This window comes from Globicephala melas, chromosome 19 (genome assembly GCF_963455315.2).
Source record: "Globicephala melas chromosome 19, mGloMel1.2, whole genome shotgun sequence".
Taxonomy (NCBI): domain Eukaryota; kingdom Metazoa; phylum Chordata; class Mammalia; order Artiodactyla; family Delphinidae; genus Globicephala; species Globicephala melas.
The window spans coordinates 6,655,980-6,675,785 of record NC_083332.1 but is presented as its reverse complement, the minus strand read 5'-3'; the positions used below and the strand labels follow the sequence as shown (position 1 = coordinate 6,675,785).

General features: G+C 50.8%; 1 protein-coding gene across 18 annotated transcripts in view; it reads right to left on the bottom strand.

The window, feature by feature from the left end:
* Nucleotides 1-19,806, bottom strand: part of VRK3 (VRK serine/threonine kinase 3) — a 70,092-nt gene that overhangs the window by 43,932 nt on the left and 6,354 nt on the right. For 13 of the 18 annotated variants that reach the window (XM_060289701.2, XM_060289703.2, XM_060289704.2 and 10 more), the window contains 8 exons: nucleotides 19,279-19,415; nucleotides 14,233-14,346; nucleotides 12,636-12,830; nucleotides 4,879-4,943; nucleotides 3,489-3,555; nucleotides 2,106-2,190; nucleotides 1,727-1,832; nucleotides 11-103 (listed from right to left, as the gene is read on the bottom strand). In XM_060289701.2, coding sequence (XP_060145684.1) covers nucleotides 11-103; nucleotides 1,727-1,832; nucleotides 2,106-2,190; nucleotides 3,489-3,555; nucleotides 4,879-4,943; nucleotides 12,636-12,830; nucleotides 14,233-14,346; nucleotides 19,279-19,414 — 861 coding nt within the window. In that variant the 5' untranslated portion in view covers nucleotide 19,415. The remainder of the gene's footprint in view (nucleotides 1-10; nucleotides 104-1,726; nucleotides 1,833-2,105; nucleotides 2,191-3,488; nucleotides 3,556-4,878; nucleotides 4,944-12,635; nucleotides 12,831-14,232; nucleotides 14,347-19,278; nucleotides 19,416-19,806) is intronic. The other 5 variants (XM_060289711.2, XM_060289709.2, XM_060289720.2 and 2 more) reach the window with 3 other exon arrangements.

The following is a 19,806-nucleotide window of genomic DNA, read 5'->3' as shown; positions in this document are numbered from 1 at the left end:
TGGCTATTACCTGGCACAAGTCCTCTGGATTCACAAAGATATTCTCAGCTGTCACATTGCCGTGAACATACTCATTCTCATGGAGGAACTCCAGGGCATCCAGCTGGAGGGAAGCAAGCAAGCATTTCCTGAGCAGCAGGCTAACACAAAGAGGCTCTGATGCAAAGCTCCGGAGGGAACCCCCACTGCTGGGCCTGGGGTCACGTGGTGCTGCTTGTGATGGGGGTGGCGGTGGTCCAAGCCTGACTACTCCTAAGTGAAGCATCAGCACACCTAAGCATGGCTTCTAATTAGGTTTTTGAAAAATTCAGCATTAAAGGTGATATTTGGTTTTCCGTTGACCTCTTATGTCTATCTCTTGGCTGATCTCAGGAGGGGAAGAAGCTGGTTACTTATTGACCCCCCGCAAGAAAGAAAACCCAGCACTCATGTACATCAAAGAGGTTTTTTCTCATTTGCCCTAGGAAGCAGAAATACATTTAGCTAAGTAATTTACATTCTGATCTCTAGCTCTGACTTTTCCATCGAGCTCATATATTGAACTGCCCAGGTACTCCTTACATCTTGATTACAACCCAAGCCCCCGTCGACTCCAAGGCTCTACTGCCCACCAAGTTCTGCTTGTTCAAACTCTCCATCCCCACAGCCCAGCTCCTCCTCAGGCCTGGTCCTCTCTGTGCTGACCTCACCCAGCCTCCATCTCACCCCTCCGGCCCGTCCCCACACGGCCCACAGGGTCTTTCTACACCCAGAGCTGACCCTGCCCTTCCCCTATTCCCAATCCTCGCGTGGCTCCCCAGCGCCCTCGGGACAGAGTCCCGGTCCCCCAGGTTGGTGTTCAAGGTCCTGCGTGATCTGGTCACTGCTGAGCTCTCCACACCACCCTCAGCTGTTACCTTTCCCCTCTACACGTCCCACTGCAGACACTCTGAGCGTAATGACCTTCAGGACTCACCTGATGTGTCACTCCCTTGCCACTTCCATCCCTCCAGCAATTTACACTGGGTCCTCTTATTCTCCATCACTTCTAGTCAAAGCACTTTTCACAATTTGTGCAACTGTGATTTAATATCATCCTCTCCCACTAGACATAAAAACCATGACTGTGCTGCCCCCCATGGTACTCCCAGCCCCGGGACAGTGTCTGATTCCCAGCAGGGACCTGATAAATATTTAATGAAACGATGGATGAAGGAAGGAATGAATGAACAAAAGTCTTGTGCTCTCTTTCCCACACCAGCCTTTGCCTAAGCTATATCCTTGGCCTGGAATGTTCTCCCATGCATCTCCACTCCTACTCTACCCAGCACCTTGCTATTTCCCACTCTTGACTTAGAAATGACCTCTACCAGGAAGTTCAACTGAACCCCTCAATTTAGGCTGGGACCCTTCCTCCAACTGCTACGGTCTCCTGACAATACTTATCACTCTGTTTTTTTTTTCTGGCCGTGTTGCACGGCATGCAGGATCTTAGTGCCCCAACCAGGGATTGAACCCGCGCCCCCTGCACTGGAAGTGCAGAGTCTTAACCACTGGACCGCCAGGGAAGTCCCACTTATCACTCTGGTTCTAACAGCCTGGTGTTCAGCTGTGTTGGTCACCGTGCTCGCCCCAGTGCCCAGCAGAGGGAGGTGCGGGCTGAACGTGTCAATGAGCAAACAGACGGATAAAATAGGACCTGGGGGGCCATCCTCTGGATGGGAGCCTGCAACTCTCAGGGACTTACCAGCCGGCAGGCCATCTGGAACACAGACCTCACTGACATCACATGCTTCGGGTAGTCATCCAGGATCGACTGAAGGCTCCTCCCCAGGATGGGGAACACCAAGAACCTGGAAGACATGCGTGTCCCAGCAAGTGGGAGAGATGAGGGGAGGGGATGGAATACAAGCCACCAAGGATGGGGTGTGGCTGGGGGCTACCAGATCCCGGTCCTGGGTGAGATGAAGGTTTCGGATTGGTGGGGGACCAGCCTGGCTCAAGGCTGGGGGAAGGAAGGAAGCAACTATCTGGTCAACGGCTCCAGGGTCCCAGCCATGCCTGGGCATGTGACAGGGAGAGAAAGGAAGGGGCCAGTGAGGCGAGTGGCAAGTGAAGTGACTCACCTGTACTTGTTCTGGTGAATGCCAAAACCGACGCAGGTGGGGATGGCCAGCTGGGGGGTCGAGTGCAGCTTTTTCCACTTGTTCACTGTGGGAGGCAGGGGCCTGAGAGGTTAGGGCCCACCTGGCCCTGCACCCACAATGGACAGCATCCCGTTCCCAGACCAGAAGCAGAGCGCCCCCGAGTCCAGGCCACACACTGGGTCTCCTGGTTGGTGATGTCGCCTCTGTGGGTGCATGACAGCGAGGGGGGTGACGATAGGGGGTGTGAACATAGGAGAAAGCACTGACAAATCTGGAGTGAGTGGAAAAGGTAAGAGCGACAGCGTAACCTCTGAATTCCTATGTAGAGCTAATGAGATCGGGGAGTGTCTAAACTGGTCAAGGTGTCACTACATGTCTGCCCACCTTCCAGGATCTCAGTTGGATGGTACAGATCCAGCGGTGTGCTGATAAAAGTTTAACAGCTGGTTGTCTGGGGAAAGATAGCCTTGATCTGTCGTGTTTGCTGATTTCTGTGGTGTAAATACTTCCCAGTATGGCCAATTTCAAGCTACCAATGTGGTATCATGGAAGACTGAGGTAGAAAGAGAGGCAGTAGCGTGCCCTTACATGGTATTTCCACCACACAGATACAGTGAATGTAAACAACCTCAAGAATATAGATAGTAGGGACTTCCCTGGCGGTCCAGTGGTTAGGACTCTGCGCTTCTGCTGCAGGGGGCATGGGTTCAATTCCTGGTCGGGGAACTAAGATCCCACATGCCAAGAGGCGTGGCCAAAAAAAAAAAAAGTCTAGATGATAGAAAATGTAGACAAATAATTAGGAAGGGATGAGCTTTGAGTATTTATTACCCTTGCTCCTAATTTGACTGTAAATTGATAAAATTAATTTATGATGACTGTGTTTTATTTATTTATTTAAGATGGCTATGACTGAAAGATTGCAGGGCAATTTTATTATTTTAAAAATTATTTATTTATTTATTTGGCTGTGCTGGGTCTTAGTTGCAGCACGCAGGATCTTCGTTGTGGCATGCGGGATCTAGTTCTCTGACCAGGGACTGAACCTAGGCCCCCTGCATTGGGAGCACGGAGTTTTAACCACTGGACCACCAGGGAAGTCCGATGGCTATGTTTTAATAACTGGCCTGCAGTATTTGTGAAAATTTAATACTTGGCGCTCAAGAGCTGGTATGACAAGCCAGCCTCAGCCCATTGTCCGCTGTCTGTCCTCTGGGGCTTGAGGCCCGAGGGGTGATGGGAGCAAACCTGGGCCTTTAATTTAATCCCCACCCTTCCCACACCTTCAGGGAGAAGCCAGTTGTTTTGACCAAGCCGGTACCCCCAACTCTTCCCCCACTTGCCCACTTCCCTGAGGAATACCTTGCAAAGGCTTGGCGGCCCGCTGGAAGAAGTTCTGCTCGTTGAACAAGCGCCCATCCTTGGCATCCTAGTGGAGGAGGAGAGGGGAAAAGGCTGTCACACTGGAATCTCTTAGGCAAGGGCTCCAAGGTCATCACTGGCCATGGATTACCCCAGGGTAATGCCAGCAATAACCCAGGTTCCCCAAGTCCTGCACATCAGAACCAAATTCCCTAGGGTGCTCCATGTGAACATATATCAGAGACTTTGAGTCACTGCCCAGGTTCCTTTTCTTTTACAATAGGATCTACAAGTTTTCCCTAGACACATGCCCTTCAGCTAAAAACTACATTTCCCAGTCTCCCTTGCAGTGAGGAATGCCCACATGACCAAGTTCTGGCCAATGGGGATGTGAGCAGAAGAGACACGGGCAACTTCCAGGTTACGCCCTTAAAGGGCTAGGGCAGGCACTCCCCTTCCTCTTTTCCTGTTCCAATTGGCTGGAATGCAGATGAGATGGTAGGAGGTGGAGCAGCCATCTCGGCCCATGAGATGAACGTTATAGATTGAGGGGCCTGGAGCAACAAGAGAGAAGGAAAGTAAGCCCCTGGTTTATGAAACTGTCATATCAGCCCTGGACCACTGCCCCCAGACTGTTAAATGGAAAAGCAATAAAATATACTTGTTTAAGCCATAACTAACATTGGGTCATTTTTTCCAAGCAGTCAAACCAAATATTTTAATTAAACACAACTAGTACAGCTGGGTTCTTCAGGGCACAGGGTCAAAGAGAACTGGGTTCAAATCTCAGCTCTGCCATTCACTCATTCTTTCTATAAGGCACCTATTATGTGCCTAGTATTGTTCTAGGCATTGTCAATACAGCAGTGAACAAAGCAATTTTCATAATGGGCGTCCCTGGGCAAGCGACCGAGCCTTTATTTCCTCATCTGTTAAATGGGAAACACAGTAACCACCCCACAGGTTTGATTATGAAACTCTTAGCCCAGGGTTGGACGCAGGACAGGCTCTCAGCAAGCAGGTGCTATCACTCATCTGCGAGCCTGGTTCAGGAGCACTGGCTCTGAACCACTCACAGGGCCTCCATCTAGAGCCAAGGGAGGGCACCCAACCCAGCCGTCCCAGGTTTCGGGCGCTTGCCCAGACACACAGCCAGAAAGCATCAGAGCCAGGGCTCATGGGTGGACCCGACTGCGGTTTCTGAGGGGCCCCATGTAGAAGAACCCAAGGCCCAGAGGGAAACGTGCCCCACCCAAGGTCCCACTGCTCCTTGAAGGCCAAGGCTGTGCTCTCTGGCTTGCCCAGCCCACAGAGGGGCTTGGAGGTCAGTGGTGCATTTGCTAAAGCCCCAGGCCATCCCCTCAGTGCCGCTCCCCCCGGGGCCACTCACTAGTTTAAGTGAGAATCTTTGTTTTCCGAGACTTGACTCGCAGGCAAAGGTGGAGTCGGGCTCAGCTGTGGATGGACGAAAGGAGCAAGGTTATCATCTAGAGGGAAGGTCAGGGTCAGTGTCCTCAGAGTAAGGAGCAGCAGCTGTGGTTAACGGATTCCCACAGCGTCAAGTGCATTCTCGACTTTCATGATCTGCTCCTTCCTATTTTCAACAGCTTCTTTCTTTCTCTCTCTGTTAATACACAGCTATGCACAAAGGGTAATTAAACATGAGACTGCTCTCCTCCGAAAGGCCTGCGCGCAAGGCTGAACCTCGGCTGGTGTCTGCGAATCAGCTGGGAAGGTTCTAGGATTCCTAACCAATAAAAGGGGCTCCCGGTGCCCAAACCATTATGCTGAACACCTGCTTTCCTTCTGAGCGTAGAATTTTGGTACCTGCTAGGCAGAGAGTGCCTGTGGGACCAGCATCCAACAATAATCCTGGGCACTGAGTCTCTAATGATCATTCCTCTAATGAGCGTTTCATGTGTGACGTCACAGCTTGTTATAAATCCCGTGTGACTCTAAGGGGAGGGGACTCCGGAAGCTGGCGCTGGTTCCCCCGGACTTACCCCATGTGCTTTATCCCTTTGGTGACTGTGCTGTATCCTTCTGCTATAATAAATTATGACTATAGGCTGAGGCCTGTGGGTCCCCCCAGTGAATCACTGAACCCAGGGGTGGTTCTGGGGCCCCTGACTCAGCAGCTGTATGCATTTGTCTGCATATATGGGTGTGTGGCTGAACCACACCGACTCCATCTTGTCAGGGTCATCTTAGGCCCACTGTCCTACCCCCTCCCCTTTCTGCATGACAGAGCTCTAGCCTACGCATGAGGAACGCACCCAAGCCAGATAAGTTCCTGATTAACTTTAAGCCTTCCTCTGAAAACTGGAAGAATGACTTTTGCTGACACAGATGGTTCACGGTCCACGAGGAATAATGGTTATGAGACCCCCCAGGGGAAGGAAAAACCCAGCTCCTGTTGGCGCAGACGTGCTTCCCCCTTAGAAGTCAGATTCTATCTTTAGCTTTGGCCCCTTTAAATCCCCTGTACCCCTTCTGGCAGCACAGAGTGCAGCTGCAAATGCTTCCAGATCGCTGTCCGCAGGATCCTACCCATATGTAAGGTACCCACAATAAACTTCGTAACTGTACTTTATGGAGCTGTCCACTTCGTTTTCTTCGATCTCAAAGTTCCTTCTCAGCTCCGGGGATACTATTCAATATCCCCGTCTTTGAACAATGCATAAGTACCGTGTGATGGACGCAGATCCCCTTGGAGGAGGACCTGTTCCCCTAGCCCCACGCAACCTGGAGAGGCCACTGCAGCAGCCTTCAGTCCCTCAGGGATGCCCTCAGCTGCAAGTCCCAGGGCGGCCCATAGCCAAAGGCTGATGGAGGGGGATATAAAGGCCCAGCCGTGTTGGCCTAACTCAGAACCACACTGAAGGACCGCTTCTGCTCCAGAGCCCCCATGGGGCCAGCCGAGGCGATCCCTGGGCTGCTCCAGCGCTCTATGTCTCCCCCCTGCCCCACCACTTCCTCCCCCTCCCCTCTGCAGGTGCTGATCCCTGGGGCACTTCCTCATAAACACCTGCATGCTTGCCCCATTCTGCTTAATTACAAACCCTGCAAAGTCTACTGCCCCGTGCTAAGTGTGGGCTTTACGCACATTGTTTCTTCTAATGCTCAGGACGGCCCTAGGAAGGTCTAATACAATGTTATTGTTATTACTATTATGGTGGCTGTCGTCGTTAGCTCCTTTTTTAAAGAGACAAATGGAAAATTTTATTTGAGCCAAATTTGAGGATTATAACCTGGGAAAAGCATCTCAGAAAGCTCTAAGAACTGTTCCCTGTTAGCTCCACTTGACGGACGAGACGAGAAAGCCGAAGCTTACTGAGGCCAAGTGACACGGGAGGCTTTGTGCCACGTAGATCCGGGCTCAAGCCCAGCCCCTCCGTCAACTCCGTGACTTGGTGTGAGGTGCTAATCCTCTCTGGGCCTCCGCCCCATGTCCGTAAAGTAGGACTAATGAAGCCCACCCCTGAGACTGGATGCAAGGATTCAGAGGGGTCGGCAGGAATAACAACAGTACCAGCTGAGCAGGAATCATAGCCAGCTTCACCCGTTTTTGGTTTTGGCCATGCCGCGTGGCTTGTGGGATCTTAGTTCCCTGACCAGTGACTGAACCTGGGCCCTTGGCAGTGAAAGCATGGAGTCCTAACCACTGGACCGCCAGGGAACAACCCCAGCTTCACCCTTTGTATGAGCTGCTCAATGATGCCCCCACCACAGCCCAGCATCACACTGGGCACGCCGGGAGCGCTCAGTATGTGGCAGCTTTTAAAATATAATCAGCCGAGGGCCCACAGCTGGTAGGTGGCAGAGCGGCACTGGCCTAGGTCTAGCTCACCCCCAGGAGCTCATGAACCGAACCATCGCCATCCATCCCAGCTGGCTCTCTGCATCCTCCTCCCTTTTCTCTCTTCTTTCCCACCCTTCCTAACCATCCAGGCTGGTGTTGTCTGAGACACTGAGCTAAGGGGCAGGGAGGTGACAAAGTTACCTAGAAGCCACCCTTGCCTTCAAGAAGCTCCAGCTGGAGCCGGGCAGGAACCAGGGCTTACAGATTTAAGGCCAAAGGTGACCTGAGCCCAGCCTAAAGGAGGGAAGTGTGGAAAGATCATGGATCTTGGGGGTGAGAGGCGTCCTTCCCACCTGTGCGGAGGGGATTTGGGGGGGATCTTTGAGGGGCATGCTGGAAATGGCCGGGGCACCTCTCAGGCATAAAAACAGTACCTGCCTCAGAGTTACCTCAGGGTCCGAGGAAAAGCACCAGTCAACGAACCACATGCCTGGCACTCGGAAGCAGGCAGAACAGCTGGTAATTTAAATATGCTTTTCCTGCACTGCTCTGCAGATTATGAAGTGCTTTTCCCCTCCACTCTTCTCACTGGCCTTCCCGCCGACGCCGGGGAGTCAGCTGGGCAATTCCCATTACACAGAGGAAGCGACAGAGGAGGAAGGGCAGTGGGCTTGGCCGAGGGCCAAGACCCTGCGACCTGGGAGACCCCTGCTTGATGCAAACCTGATACGTGTATGGAAAGTCCCTACGTGTGACAAATGCAGACAGGGGTGTGGCAGGCAGGCAGGTGGGAGCCTCTGATGGCCAAGAGACAGGCGACATTGAACTTGGAGCAACAATGCTGCGCTGGGATCCATCATAACCAGAATAACAACAGGAAGCGTTTATACGGTGCTTTTGCTATTTTCCTGCTCATCGTTCTACTCATTTAACTCTCTTAACGACAACCCCGTGAGGTCGGTGTTATTACACTCTCCATTTGGCAGGTGAGGAAACTGAGGCGCAAGGTCATGACATCCCTCGAGGAAGATCAGACAACGAGCTGCCGGCAGAGGCAGAAGGCTAACTCAACCGGTCTGCCTATGCTTTCCCGCCTCCCCAAACCTGGATGGGGACTCCGGGCATCCCAGGCCCCACCGTCAGCAACACCAGGATCCTGACGCTTCCTGCGTGGGTTTCCAGCCTCTGAGTCTTTGCCTGTGCCGTGCCTCTGCCTGGCCTGCCCTTCTCTGGCCCAACCTTTGTTGTGGGCACAGCTGAAAGGCGCTTAATAAAAGAATAGTGATTCCACCCGACAGTTACCAGCTGACAGGGTCTCTCTGTCTTTGGAGGGCACGTCCGGGACGGCCTGACTCAGTGGTTCTCAACCGTGGGCGGTTCTGCCCCCCAGCGGGCATCTGGCCATGTCGGGAGACAGTTTTGGTTGTCACGACTGGGAGAGGGGATGGGTGAAGGTCGATGATGCTGCCAAACACCCTATCGTGCACAGGACAGCCCCCACAATGAATGCCAAGGGTGCCAGGGCTGAGTTAACTGTGTACTTAAAACAAGCCCTAAAGGACCCCTGGGGAACCCCTCGAAAAGGGAGGCAACCATTCTCCCAGAGCAGCTGAAACTGAGGACCAGGGAGAGGCTCAGGGCAGCCACTGGGAGAGATACGTCGTGTTAAGGGGCTGCAGGTAGAGAGAACCAATGGCGAGTCTTTGTAGGTGTGATTAAATTAAGGGTCCTGTGCTGTGGGGACTGACTGTCCTGGATGATCCAGGGGGCCCTAACGTAATCCTACAAGGGTCCTTATAAAGAGGGAGGCAGAGGGAGATTTGACCACAGAAGAGGAGAAGGCGATGTGATGGTAGAAGCAGAACCTGGGGTGATGTGCTTTGAGGATGGAGGAAGGGGCCACAAGCCGAGGGATGCAGACGGCCTCTGGGAGCTGAACAGGCAAGGAAACGGATTTGCCTCTGGAGCCTCTTGGAAGGACTAGCCCTACCCATATCTCTCTTTTTTTAAAATTTTTTTTGGCCGTGCCACGCGGCATGCAGGTTCTTAGTTCCCTGACCAGGGATCGAACCCGTGCCCCCTGCAGTGGAAGTGCGGAGTCTTAACCACTGGACCACCAGGGAAGTCCCTTCGCCCGTATCTTAACTTTAGCTCCGTGAGACTGATTTCAGTCTTGTGACCTCCACAACTAGAAGAGAATAAACGTGTGCTGTCTTCAGCCACTGAGTTTATGGTGATTTGTGATGGTGGCCACAGGAAACGAATACAAGCCCCGAACCTCCATCCACAGGGGGGCAGGCCGGGACTTGAATCCCAGTTGCTTCTCAGAAACAATTCTCCACGCATACCGCAGCTGCAGGGATTTACATGGTTGCCTCGGTGACAGGTCTCCCAAACTGGGCCAGGGAGACCAGGGAGGATGACGTTATAATTCAGTGTTTCACAAAGTAAGAGCGCGTGCCAGCTCACAGGGCTGCTATGGGAATCAGGTGAGCTAACAGACATAGAGAACTTAGCGGGGGTGGGGGCGCAGAGCAGGCTGGAAGCGTCAGCTGCTATGGGAATCAGGTGAGCTAACAGACATAGAGAACTTAGCGGGGGTGGGGGCGCAGAGCAGGCTGGAAGCGTCAGCTCAGCTGCTATAATAAAAATCACCACTCTGGTTGCTGCTGCTGTTGTACTCTCACTGTTTTCAACTACATCTTCCCAACTGGTGCAAACTGGCAGAAGCCAAAGGCAACCTGTCCTGGGGGAACGCCGCCCTGAGGCACATCTACACGCAGCCCCCTCCCCACTGTGCCCGAGCCAGCACCCCGACCTCGCACCGGGCTGGGAAGGGGTCTGATCAAACAACCCGAGACACAAAAGGTGAAGACACACGGCCCAGAGCATTTCCTTCCTAACCTTCCACTGTGGGTTTCTGATGTGAGGACACAGCTGGTTTTTTTTTCCTTCAGATGCCTCCTGCCTTGTTTGTCTTTCTTCTCCCTCTTCCTTCCCGGTCCTCTGGGCCTCTCCCCATCCTCTCTCCCCAGCCTTTCTTGTTGTTGGTTCTGCCCCTCTATCCTTTCTCTTCCTCTCATTCCTTCTCACCCCGATTCCCTCCTCCTCCCTCCCTCCCTCCCTCTCTTGTGGTGTAATGGTTACGAATTACACCTAGGTTCAAATCCCAGCTCTGTCACTTTGAGGCTGTGTGACCTTGGGCGAGTGGCTTCCCCTCTCTGTGCTCCAGCTGTAAGATGAAGTAACATGAGTGTCTCCCTCCTAGCGTGGCTGGGAGCATTAAATGGGCCCCAGAACAGTGCCTGGCATGGAGTGAGCGCTCCCTAGTGTCCCTTTATGCTCTCCTCTCTCCCTCCCTCACCCTCTGTCCCTCCATGACTAATGCTACCTACCTCCGCCTGAGAAGATCCCTTTACCGTTTTCCAAGCTCATTGCCTCTGTCCCTTCTCACCATTTGGGACCAACAGCCCCAGGAGGTGGGCAGGACACCACCTCTCACTTTCCCAACTGGGACATCAAGGCAGAGCTGCTCGCCCAGGCTCACTCAGTGTGCCAGAGCCCAGTCACGACTCCACCTGGGTCCGTTTTTTCTTTTTTTTGGCCTTACCGCATGGCACGTGGGATCTTACCTCCCTGACCAGGGATCGAACCCAGGTCCTCTGCAGTGGAAGCCACTGGACCACCAGGAAGTCCCCACCTGGGTCTGTCTCAAATGTGGCTGCCCTGCCCTCCTGCCCAGGCTCTAAGGCAGGATGGCCAACCTGAGGCTCGAAATTGCTGGCACCCGTGTCTGGCCGGCCGGTGCTTCCAAATCAGAGATTTCCTCTCAAAATCCCGATCTCTGGCTTTTCCTGCAAGCTTGGAAGCTCTCTGGAGCCAGATCTCTGTCTAGTCATTAACACCCCTGGGCTTCATTTTCCTTATCTAGAAAATGGGGATAATGACCTTGCTGACGTCATGAGGCTGTCGTGAGAATTAAACAGGTTAAGAAGTATAAAGCAAACATATATCCACGTGAAAACCTGTACACGCACGATCACAGCAGCATTATTCATCATGGCCCGAAGTGGACACAGTCCAAACATCCACCAACTGATAAATGGATCAACCAGATGTGATATATACACACCCTGCAATCTTACTCGGCCATAAAACAGAAGGAAGTTCTGACAAAGGCGACAACATAGTTGGACCTTGAAAGCATCGTGCTGAGGGGAAGAAGCCAGACAAAAAAGGCCACAGAGAGTATCGCTCCATTTACCTGAAATGTCCAGAATAGGCAAATCCAGAGACATAAAGTAGATTAGTGGTTGCCAGGGGCTGGGGGGGGAGGAGGAGAGTAACTGGTAAAGGTACAGGGTTTCCTCTTGGGGTGACAGAAATACTCTGGAACTAGATGGTGGTGACGGATGCGCACCATCGTGAATCTACTAAAACCCACTGAACTGTAGACTTTAAAATGGTGAATCTTATATGAATTTTATCTCAATTTTTAAAAATGCAAAAAAAACCTCATAAAACCACATAAAGTGCTTAGAACAAGGCCTGGCCTGGAGTAAGCACTCAGTTAATGCTAGGTTGATTAATACTAACATTTCCAGTGCAGTTATCTTTTCCTTCATTGTAACAAGTTGTCTTGCTGCATTTTTTGTTTAACTGTTGTTTTGTTTAACTTCAAAGCCCAGCCCTGCTTCTTCCCGTCCCACTGATAAGAAAGCCTGGAGCTCCCTCTTTTGGTGATGGCAGAGATTCAAACCACATGAGGCCCTGGCCTGGGCAGAACCCTCACCCCAGCCCTGCCCCTTAACCACAGTAAAAACCGGGGCTAGGTGCTCTTCCTTGTTCTCACAGAGCTTCTACCCCCACCAGAGATCTCAATTACACAAGCAGTAAACCTTTCATATCCTCATCGGTCTCAACATTCAAACCAAATTTGGAGGGAGGGTCCATCCTATCTCTGCAGGACAGACAGACAGTGATCACTGTCCTTATCTTCCGGCCACACTGGGCCTGCACTCCCACGTGACAACAGTAGGTGGCGGTGGAGAAGAGTGTCCTCTTTATCCAGGGCACATGCGCTTTGGTTGGCCACAGTCCCCACCACTCCCAATCGCCTGACTCCCAGCCTCCTGCACTCATTTACTCTACCTTCCCAGCTGCTGTAGGTGCATAGGTTTGCAGTCCCAGCTCTAAGAGAAAGCTGCCTCGAGGCAGGTCTGCAGCTGGGATACGGCTCCATCTCCATTCTCAGAAAGTGGTTCCCTCCCCTTTGCCTTGGCTCCAAGATGGCCCGACCCAGCCCAGCCCAGCCCAGCACCTGCCCACCTGTGGACAGAGTGTACCTTCATAGAGAATGCCCTGGCCATCCCTGCTCTGGAGGCAGCTCAGCTTCCAGTGCTGCCCACTCTTGTCTATCAGCACCGTCCTCTCTGGCAAAGCCTTGAGCGAGGTGGTCACCCGGCTCCGCTTCAGTGCCTGAGGGCTCTGCCTGGTTGTCTGAGGGCTGCTCTGGGAGGTTGGGGATCTGCTCCAGCACCCTGCAGGAGGATGGTGAGAATAAAGAAAAGGCGGCATCCGGGAGAGAAAAGTTGGGTGGGTAATCAGACGGCGCTCATAATACTGTTCATTTATTCATTTGTCCATTCAACAAAAGCTTCCTCAGACCTTCCACGGATCCTGTGTGCTGAAGCTGGGGACCCGGACGTGAGTTGGATCTGGACCCTTCCCTTGGGAGCCTCTAATTTGGTGGGGGAGACTGACCTGGACACAGCTGGTCAGAACTGAGTCTGAGACAGGGCAGTACAGAGGAATATGAGAAAGAGACTGACAGTGCCTGCAGAAGTCAGGGGAGGCTTCATGGAGGAGGGGACATTTGAGTTGGGTCCTATTGGACGAGTAGAAGTTTGCCAGGGAGGAAAAAAAAACCATTCCAGACATTCAACCCAAAACATCCTAAAACAGGACCTGGTTTTGTGCTGAGCATGAAGAGGGACAAGACATTTGTTAGACTGAGGCCGTGCCTTTGAGGGGCTCCTAGACTGGCAAGACAATGCGGGCGGTGTGGTGAGATAGGGACACAGGAAAAGATATTCCCTGCTTCACTCCTCCCAGCCGCCATCCACCCAAGGCACAGATGGGATGAGGCCGTGGGGCCCAGAGATAACAAGGGAGAAAGAGGAGACACCGAAGGGCTGTGACTTGAGATCCGAAGACCCAGTGGGAAGGAGACGGGCATATGGTCCTCACCCTTCCCTGCTCACTGGCTGGCACAGGGAATACACAAATGAGTCCACCCGGTCCCTGTCCACGAGGGACTCTCAGTCCAGCAAGCGAGGCAGAAAGGGACATAGAGCCTGGAGGAGACATGAACTCAAATGAGGACATCACTGGCACTGTGGGAGCCCAGACAAAGAGGACAGAGAGGCTATGGAGGGAGATGAGGTGGACTTGATCCAGCCTATGGCATTCAGGAAAGGCTTCCTAGAGATCTGACCCTGAGTGCTGGAAAGAGGAGAGGCCCTAGGGCTGAAGGAACAGACTTAGCCAAGACCAGAAGCTGAAAACCCTAAAAAGTATTTCCAAAAGTGAGTTTTCTGTGTACAGGGTTGTGGTGAGAGCTAAAGGAGGAACCAGACCATCGTCTCAGAGGTCAGGCTGAAGAGCCCAGACAGTGGGGCGACGGGGACGGTAGGGGGCTGTGAACAGGGACGGGTGAGGTCACCTCTGGCCAGGTAGGGATGGACTGGAGGGGGAGCCTGTGGGCTGGAAGGTGGGGGAGGATCCTGGGAGGAGGGTCCAAGCAGGCGTACGTGATGCCTGAGCAGAGGCATGATGCCTCAAACATTGTCAGATGACCCTCCTTTCCCCCATATTGAGCAGAACTCTCATCTTTGGGTTTCTCACAGGTACTGAAGGTATCTTCAGATTCAGAACTCTCACCTTCTGAGAGAAGGGATGATGGGGGAGAGGAAGCGCAGCTGGGCCATTTCACTTTCTTGGGAGATATTTCAGAACTGGTGTTCCTCCTTTTCTTTGAGCCTAGAGAAAGGAAGACTGAATGCAGACTGGAGTTACAGAAGTCCTTTCCAGGAACCATTAAACCAGAAACCTGAGGTCATATTCAACACTCTCTTCCCTTTGACCCTCACAGCCAAGTTTTACTACTATCACCTAAATAATCTAAACAAACTTTCCTTTGTTTTAGTTATTCTTTCCTAAGAGAGGCTTAGCCTCTCTTTTATATCCTCAAGCACTTTATCACAGTGTGGTCTCCTTTAGGTAATTTCTTCAGATCTGTCTTCCAGTTCACTGTTCTCCTTCAGAGTGTCTAGTCTGGAGTTTAAACCATCCAATGAGTTTCTGATTGCCATGATGATATTTATTTTTATCATCAGAGATTTTATTTGGTTCTTTTAAAATCTGCCTAATCAATCCTAACTAGCTTTCGTTCCTTCACTGTACCTTCAATTACTTCTTTTATTTCTGTAAACATAATAAATGTGCTTTGTACATATTCTCGTCTGTTAATTCCAAGGTCTCTGGTCATTGTAGGTCTGATTCTATAGTTTGTGTTTCTCCTGGCAGTGGCTTGTTTCCTGGTATCTTTGTTAATTGGTTGGGAGCTGATGTGCCTGTTGGAAGTCTAAGGTCTGTTTTTAAAAGATGTTCCACAAGAAAAGATTTGGCTCTGCTGGGGCGGAGGGCACCCACCACTCATCACTTTATACTAACTTTTCTGCTTGTATTTTTTGGGGGCCACACAGATCAGTATGAATTCTGGCCCCAAACTGGTTAAGGATGTGAGTTCTTGGTTAGGAGTTCTCAGAGAGGACATTTTTCACTCACAATCAAGGCTGAGACAGACAAATGTCTCCACATATTTTCTCTGTGGAGCAATTTTTTTTACCACTGAAAAGTCCCAGATTTTAGAGGAGGTTTCCAATCTCACCCCTGTGCTGCTCAGGCCCTATGCTTTGTCTCCTGTACCCCATAATGACCAGCACACAGCCCAGGACCAATACCCCCTATAGCATTTGCTCAGCCCTGTGGGTCTGTGTTTTCTTTCTTTTCTTTTTTCTTTTCTTCCTTCCTTCCTTCCTTCTTTTCTTTTTCTTTTCATTCTTTCTTCATTTTCTTTCTTCCTTCCTTTCTTCCTTTTCTTTCTTTCTTTCCTTCCTTCTTTCTTTCCTTTCTCTGTCTCTGTCTCTCTCTCCCTCCCTCCCTCCCTCCCTCCCTATCTATTTATTGCCTGCATTGGGTCTTAGTTGTGGCAAGCAGGATCTTTTGTTGCAGTGCGCGGGCTTCTCTAGTTGTGACGCATGGGCTCCAGAGCAAGCGGGCTCTCTAGTCGTGCGTGAGGGCTCCAGAGCACATGGGCTCTATCGTTGGGGTGCGTGGGCTTAGTTGCCCCATGGCATGTGGGATCTTAGTTCCCTGACCAGGGATCGAACCAGCGTCCCCTGCATTGCAAGACGGATTGTTAACCACTAGACCACCAGGGAAGTCCCTGTGTTATCTTATTGCTCACTTCCATGTAATTACCTTACTTTCCTACCATTCAGCCCTATGAATATAAAGATATTCTTTATATTTTATCCAGCATTTTGTGCTGTGCTGAGCCATAAGGGACTTTTCCTTATCATCTAGTCTGCTGTACTACTAAAACCAGAAGTCTTCTTTCAGTTGACATTACCTCAGCCAGCATACTTGGTCTCTGGACTCCTGGAATGGCCTCCTAACTGGTTTCCATGCCTCCAATCTACTTTCCACACGTAGCATTCAGAGAGGTCTCTTCAAAATGCAAATCATACTGTGTTTCCCATTTGGCGGAAGTTCTTCCATGGCTCCTCACCACATCAGTGATTACTAAACTCCTTACCCATGGTCTACAAGGCCCCACGTGTCTGCCCCCAGTACAGCTGTCCTTCTTTACTTCTCCAACATGTATGGCTCTTCCCCATACCATGCCTCGATGCCTGAATTCCTGTTCCGACCCCCTCACCTTGCCCCCAGTCTTCACTTGGCTAACTCTTATCATCCCTAGATCTCGGCTCAAACATTACCCACCTAGGGAGGCCTTCCCTGACCCTCCCAGAAACACATCTCCCTTATGTGTGTTCTGTGGTCCATCCATTGCCCTTCTGTTATCATGCACTCAACTAATAATTGTTTATTCAATGTCTGTTTGCCTTACCAGCCACCAAAATCTCTGAGAGAGCAGAAACCAGGTCCATCTCACCTGTTACTACATCCCTGGGCACAAACACAGCACCTAAGTACACAATAGGCAGTCCAAGTATGTTTGTTGCTTGATGACTGGGTGAATGAACAATGAGTGAGGCCCAAGGCTGGCATTAGCGAAGGCTGGGGTTAAGGACTCAGGCTCTGATGGATGGACCTAGAGATTATCATACTAAATGAAGTAAGTCAGACAGAGAAAAACAAATATCATATGATATCACACATGTGGAATCTAAAAAAAAATGATACAGGACTTCCCTGGTGGTGCAGTGGTTAAGAATCCACCTGCCAATGCAGGGGACACGGGTTCAAGCCCTGGTCCGGGAAGATCCCACATGCCGCGGAGCAACTAAGCCCGTGTGCCACAACTACTGAGCCTGCGCTCTAGAGCCCGCGAGCCACAACTACTGAGCCGTGTGCCACAACTACCGAAGCCTGCACGCCTAGAGCCCGAGCTCCACAAGACAAGCCAATGAGAAGCCCGCACACCACAGGAAGAGTAGCCCCCACTCACCGCAACTAGAGAAAGCCCGTGTGCAGCAACGAAGACCCAACACAGCCAAAAATAAATAAATAAATATATATAAAAACATGATACAAATGAACTTATTTACAAAACAGAAACAGACTCACAGTCTTCAAAAACAAACTTACGGTTACCAAAGGGGAAATGTGTCAGGGAGGGATAAATTAGGAGTTTGGGATTAACATACACATCACTATATATAAAATAGATAATTAACAAGGACCTACTGTACAGCACAGGGAATGCTATTCAATATTCTGTAATAACCTATATGGGAAAAGAATCTGAAAAAGAATGGATATATATATGTATAACTGAATTACTTTGCTGTACACCTGAAACTAACACAACATTGTAAATCAACTCTACTCCAATATAAAATGAGAATGGGAACCAAAACCATACACTAAGGATGAGGAGAAAGACAGGAGGAGCCTGGGTCCCTTACGGCATCATGGGGACACCATCCGTACACTGGACTGTCCCCTCCAGACTTTTTGTTAGAAAGAAAAACAAACCTCATTTGTTTAAACTCTTGAAGTAGTGTTTTCTGTTACTTGCAGCCAAACACACTCCTAAATGATAGAACGAACGTTGCTGAACTTTCTGCCACGTATGCCAACTTCCTTCTGTGGCCTTCAGATAAGCAAATCCACTTCGATTTACCAATGTAGGATCTGTGCTTGGGCTTTCCATTGGCTGGGACCTACTGCTGATATTTCATTCATTCAGTCAACCAATCAATAAGATTTCTCAGCACCCAACTCTGTATCAGGCACAGTCCTGGATGCTGTGCAAACAACAGAGCTTACAAACCACAATAAACTCCTATCCTTACAGAGCTTCAAGATGAGGAGCAATATAAATGAGTAAAATAATATATTTAATCCAGTTGATACTTACAAGTACTGAAAGCCAAGATAAAGCAGGGGCAGGGGACAGGGGCTGTCACATGTAGGAGGATGCAATTTAATTAGAGGTGTCAGGGAAGGCCTCTCTGAGCAGGCAACAATTGCATAAAGACCTGAAGAAAGTGAGAGAGGGGGTCATGCACCAGATGAGGGAAGAACCACCCAGAGAGAGAGAACAGCAAGTGCAACAGCTTAGAGGTCCAGGGTTAGGAGATGAGCTCTGAGAGACAACAGGGACCTGATCATGTCAGGCTTAACCTGGGAAGGTAGTGAGCAGGGGAATGACAGGGTCTGACTTTGTTTTAACAGGGTCCATCAGGCTGCCACTTGAAGAGAGCTGCAGGGAACAGAGAAGCAGCAGGGAGACCAGGGGAAGAAAGCTTCTACAATATTGGTGAGGTGAGGGTGAGATGGATCAGGGTGGTGGCAGGAAGTGGTCCAATTCAGCATTGAGTTTTTTAAAAAATAAATTTACTTATTTATTTTTGGCTGCATTGGGTCTTCGTTGCTGCTCACAGGCTTTCTCTAGTTGAGGCGAGTGGGGGCTACTCTTCATTGTGGTGCACGGGCTTCTCATTGCACTGGCTTCTCTTGTTGCAGAGCACGGGGCTCTAGGCGCAAAGCCTTCAGTAGTTGTGGCACATGGTCTCAGGAGTTGTGGCTTGTGGGCTCTAGAGCGCAGGCTCAGTAGTTGTGGCACACGGGCTTAGTTGCTCCGTGGCATGTGGGATCTTCCCGGACCAGGGATCAAACCTGTGTCCCCTGCATTGGCAGGTGGATTCTTAACCACTGTGCCATCAGGGAAGTCCTTGGCATTGACTTTTAAAGGGAGAGATGATGAGATCTGCTGGAGGGCTGCAGTCATGGGGTGGGAGAGAAAGAGGACTTGAGGATGACTCCATGGTCTGAGAAGCTGAATAAGCTGAACTGCTGTTACCTCGATGGAATAGTCTATGGAAGGGGCAGGTGGGGGGTGGCAGTCGTATCAGGAGCTTAGTTCTGGGCATGCGGAGACACTTATGGGACATCCAATAGATGTCAAGCAGGGAGTCTGATATATATGAATGTAGATTTCAGGGGAAGAGTCCAAGCTGGAGACAGAAATGCATGAGTTGTCAACTTCAGAGCCACGAGCCCGATAAAACGCCAAGAAACTCTGTATAGGGAGAGCCTGAGCTCTGGGCTTCTCCGGTATCCATGCAGGGTCAGGCAGACAGCAAAGGTGTCTGTCCTTCCTTCCCAAATGCACACACGCACGCACACACATCACCCCTCCTAAAGGGAGAAGCATAAAGCCCCGGTTCTTACCTTGGGAGGATGACATAGACGGCTTGACAAAGGTCTGGGACCCCTCGTGCTCCTCTGTAGGCAGAGGTTTTCCGCAGTAGGGGCAGAATTTGAAAGTTGCTTCAACATCTTTGCCACAGTCTGGACAGGAGATCATGCTAGAAAACAGAAGTGGGGTCGGGGGACAGGAAGCTGGAAGAAAACTTAATCCACTGCCGACGAGTAGTCACCTGAGTTCCCCATGATGATGAGATTACAGAAAGAAGAAAAGTTATCATACCTGGAATACCCTCTCTCAGAAAGTGGCCACTTCTTTTTTTTTTCTTTTTTGGCTGCACTGCACGGCATGTGCGATCTTAGTTCCCTGGCCAGGGATCGAACCTGTGCCCCCCTGCAGTGGAAGTGCAGCATCCTAACCACTGGACCGCCAGGGAATTCCCAGAAAGTGGCCACTTGTAAAATGAGTTCTCAGGGACTTCCTGGCAGTCCAGAGGTTAAGACTCTGCACTTCCACTGCAGGGGGCACGGGTCTGATCCCTGGTCAGGGAA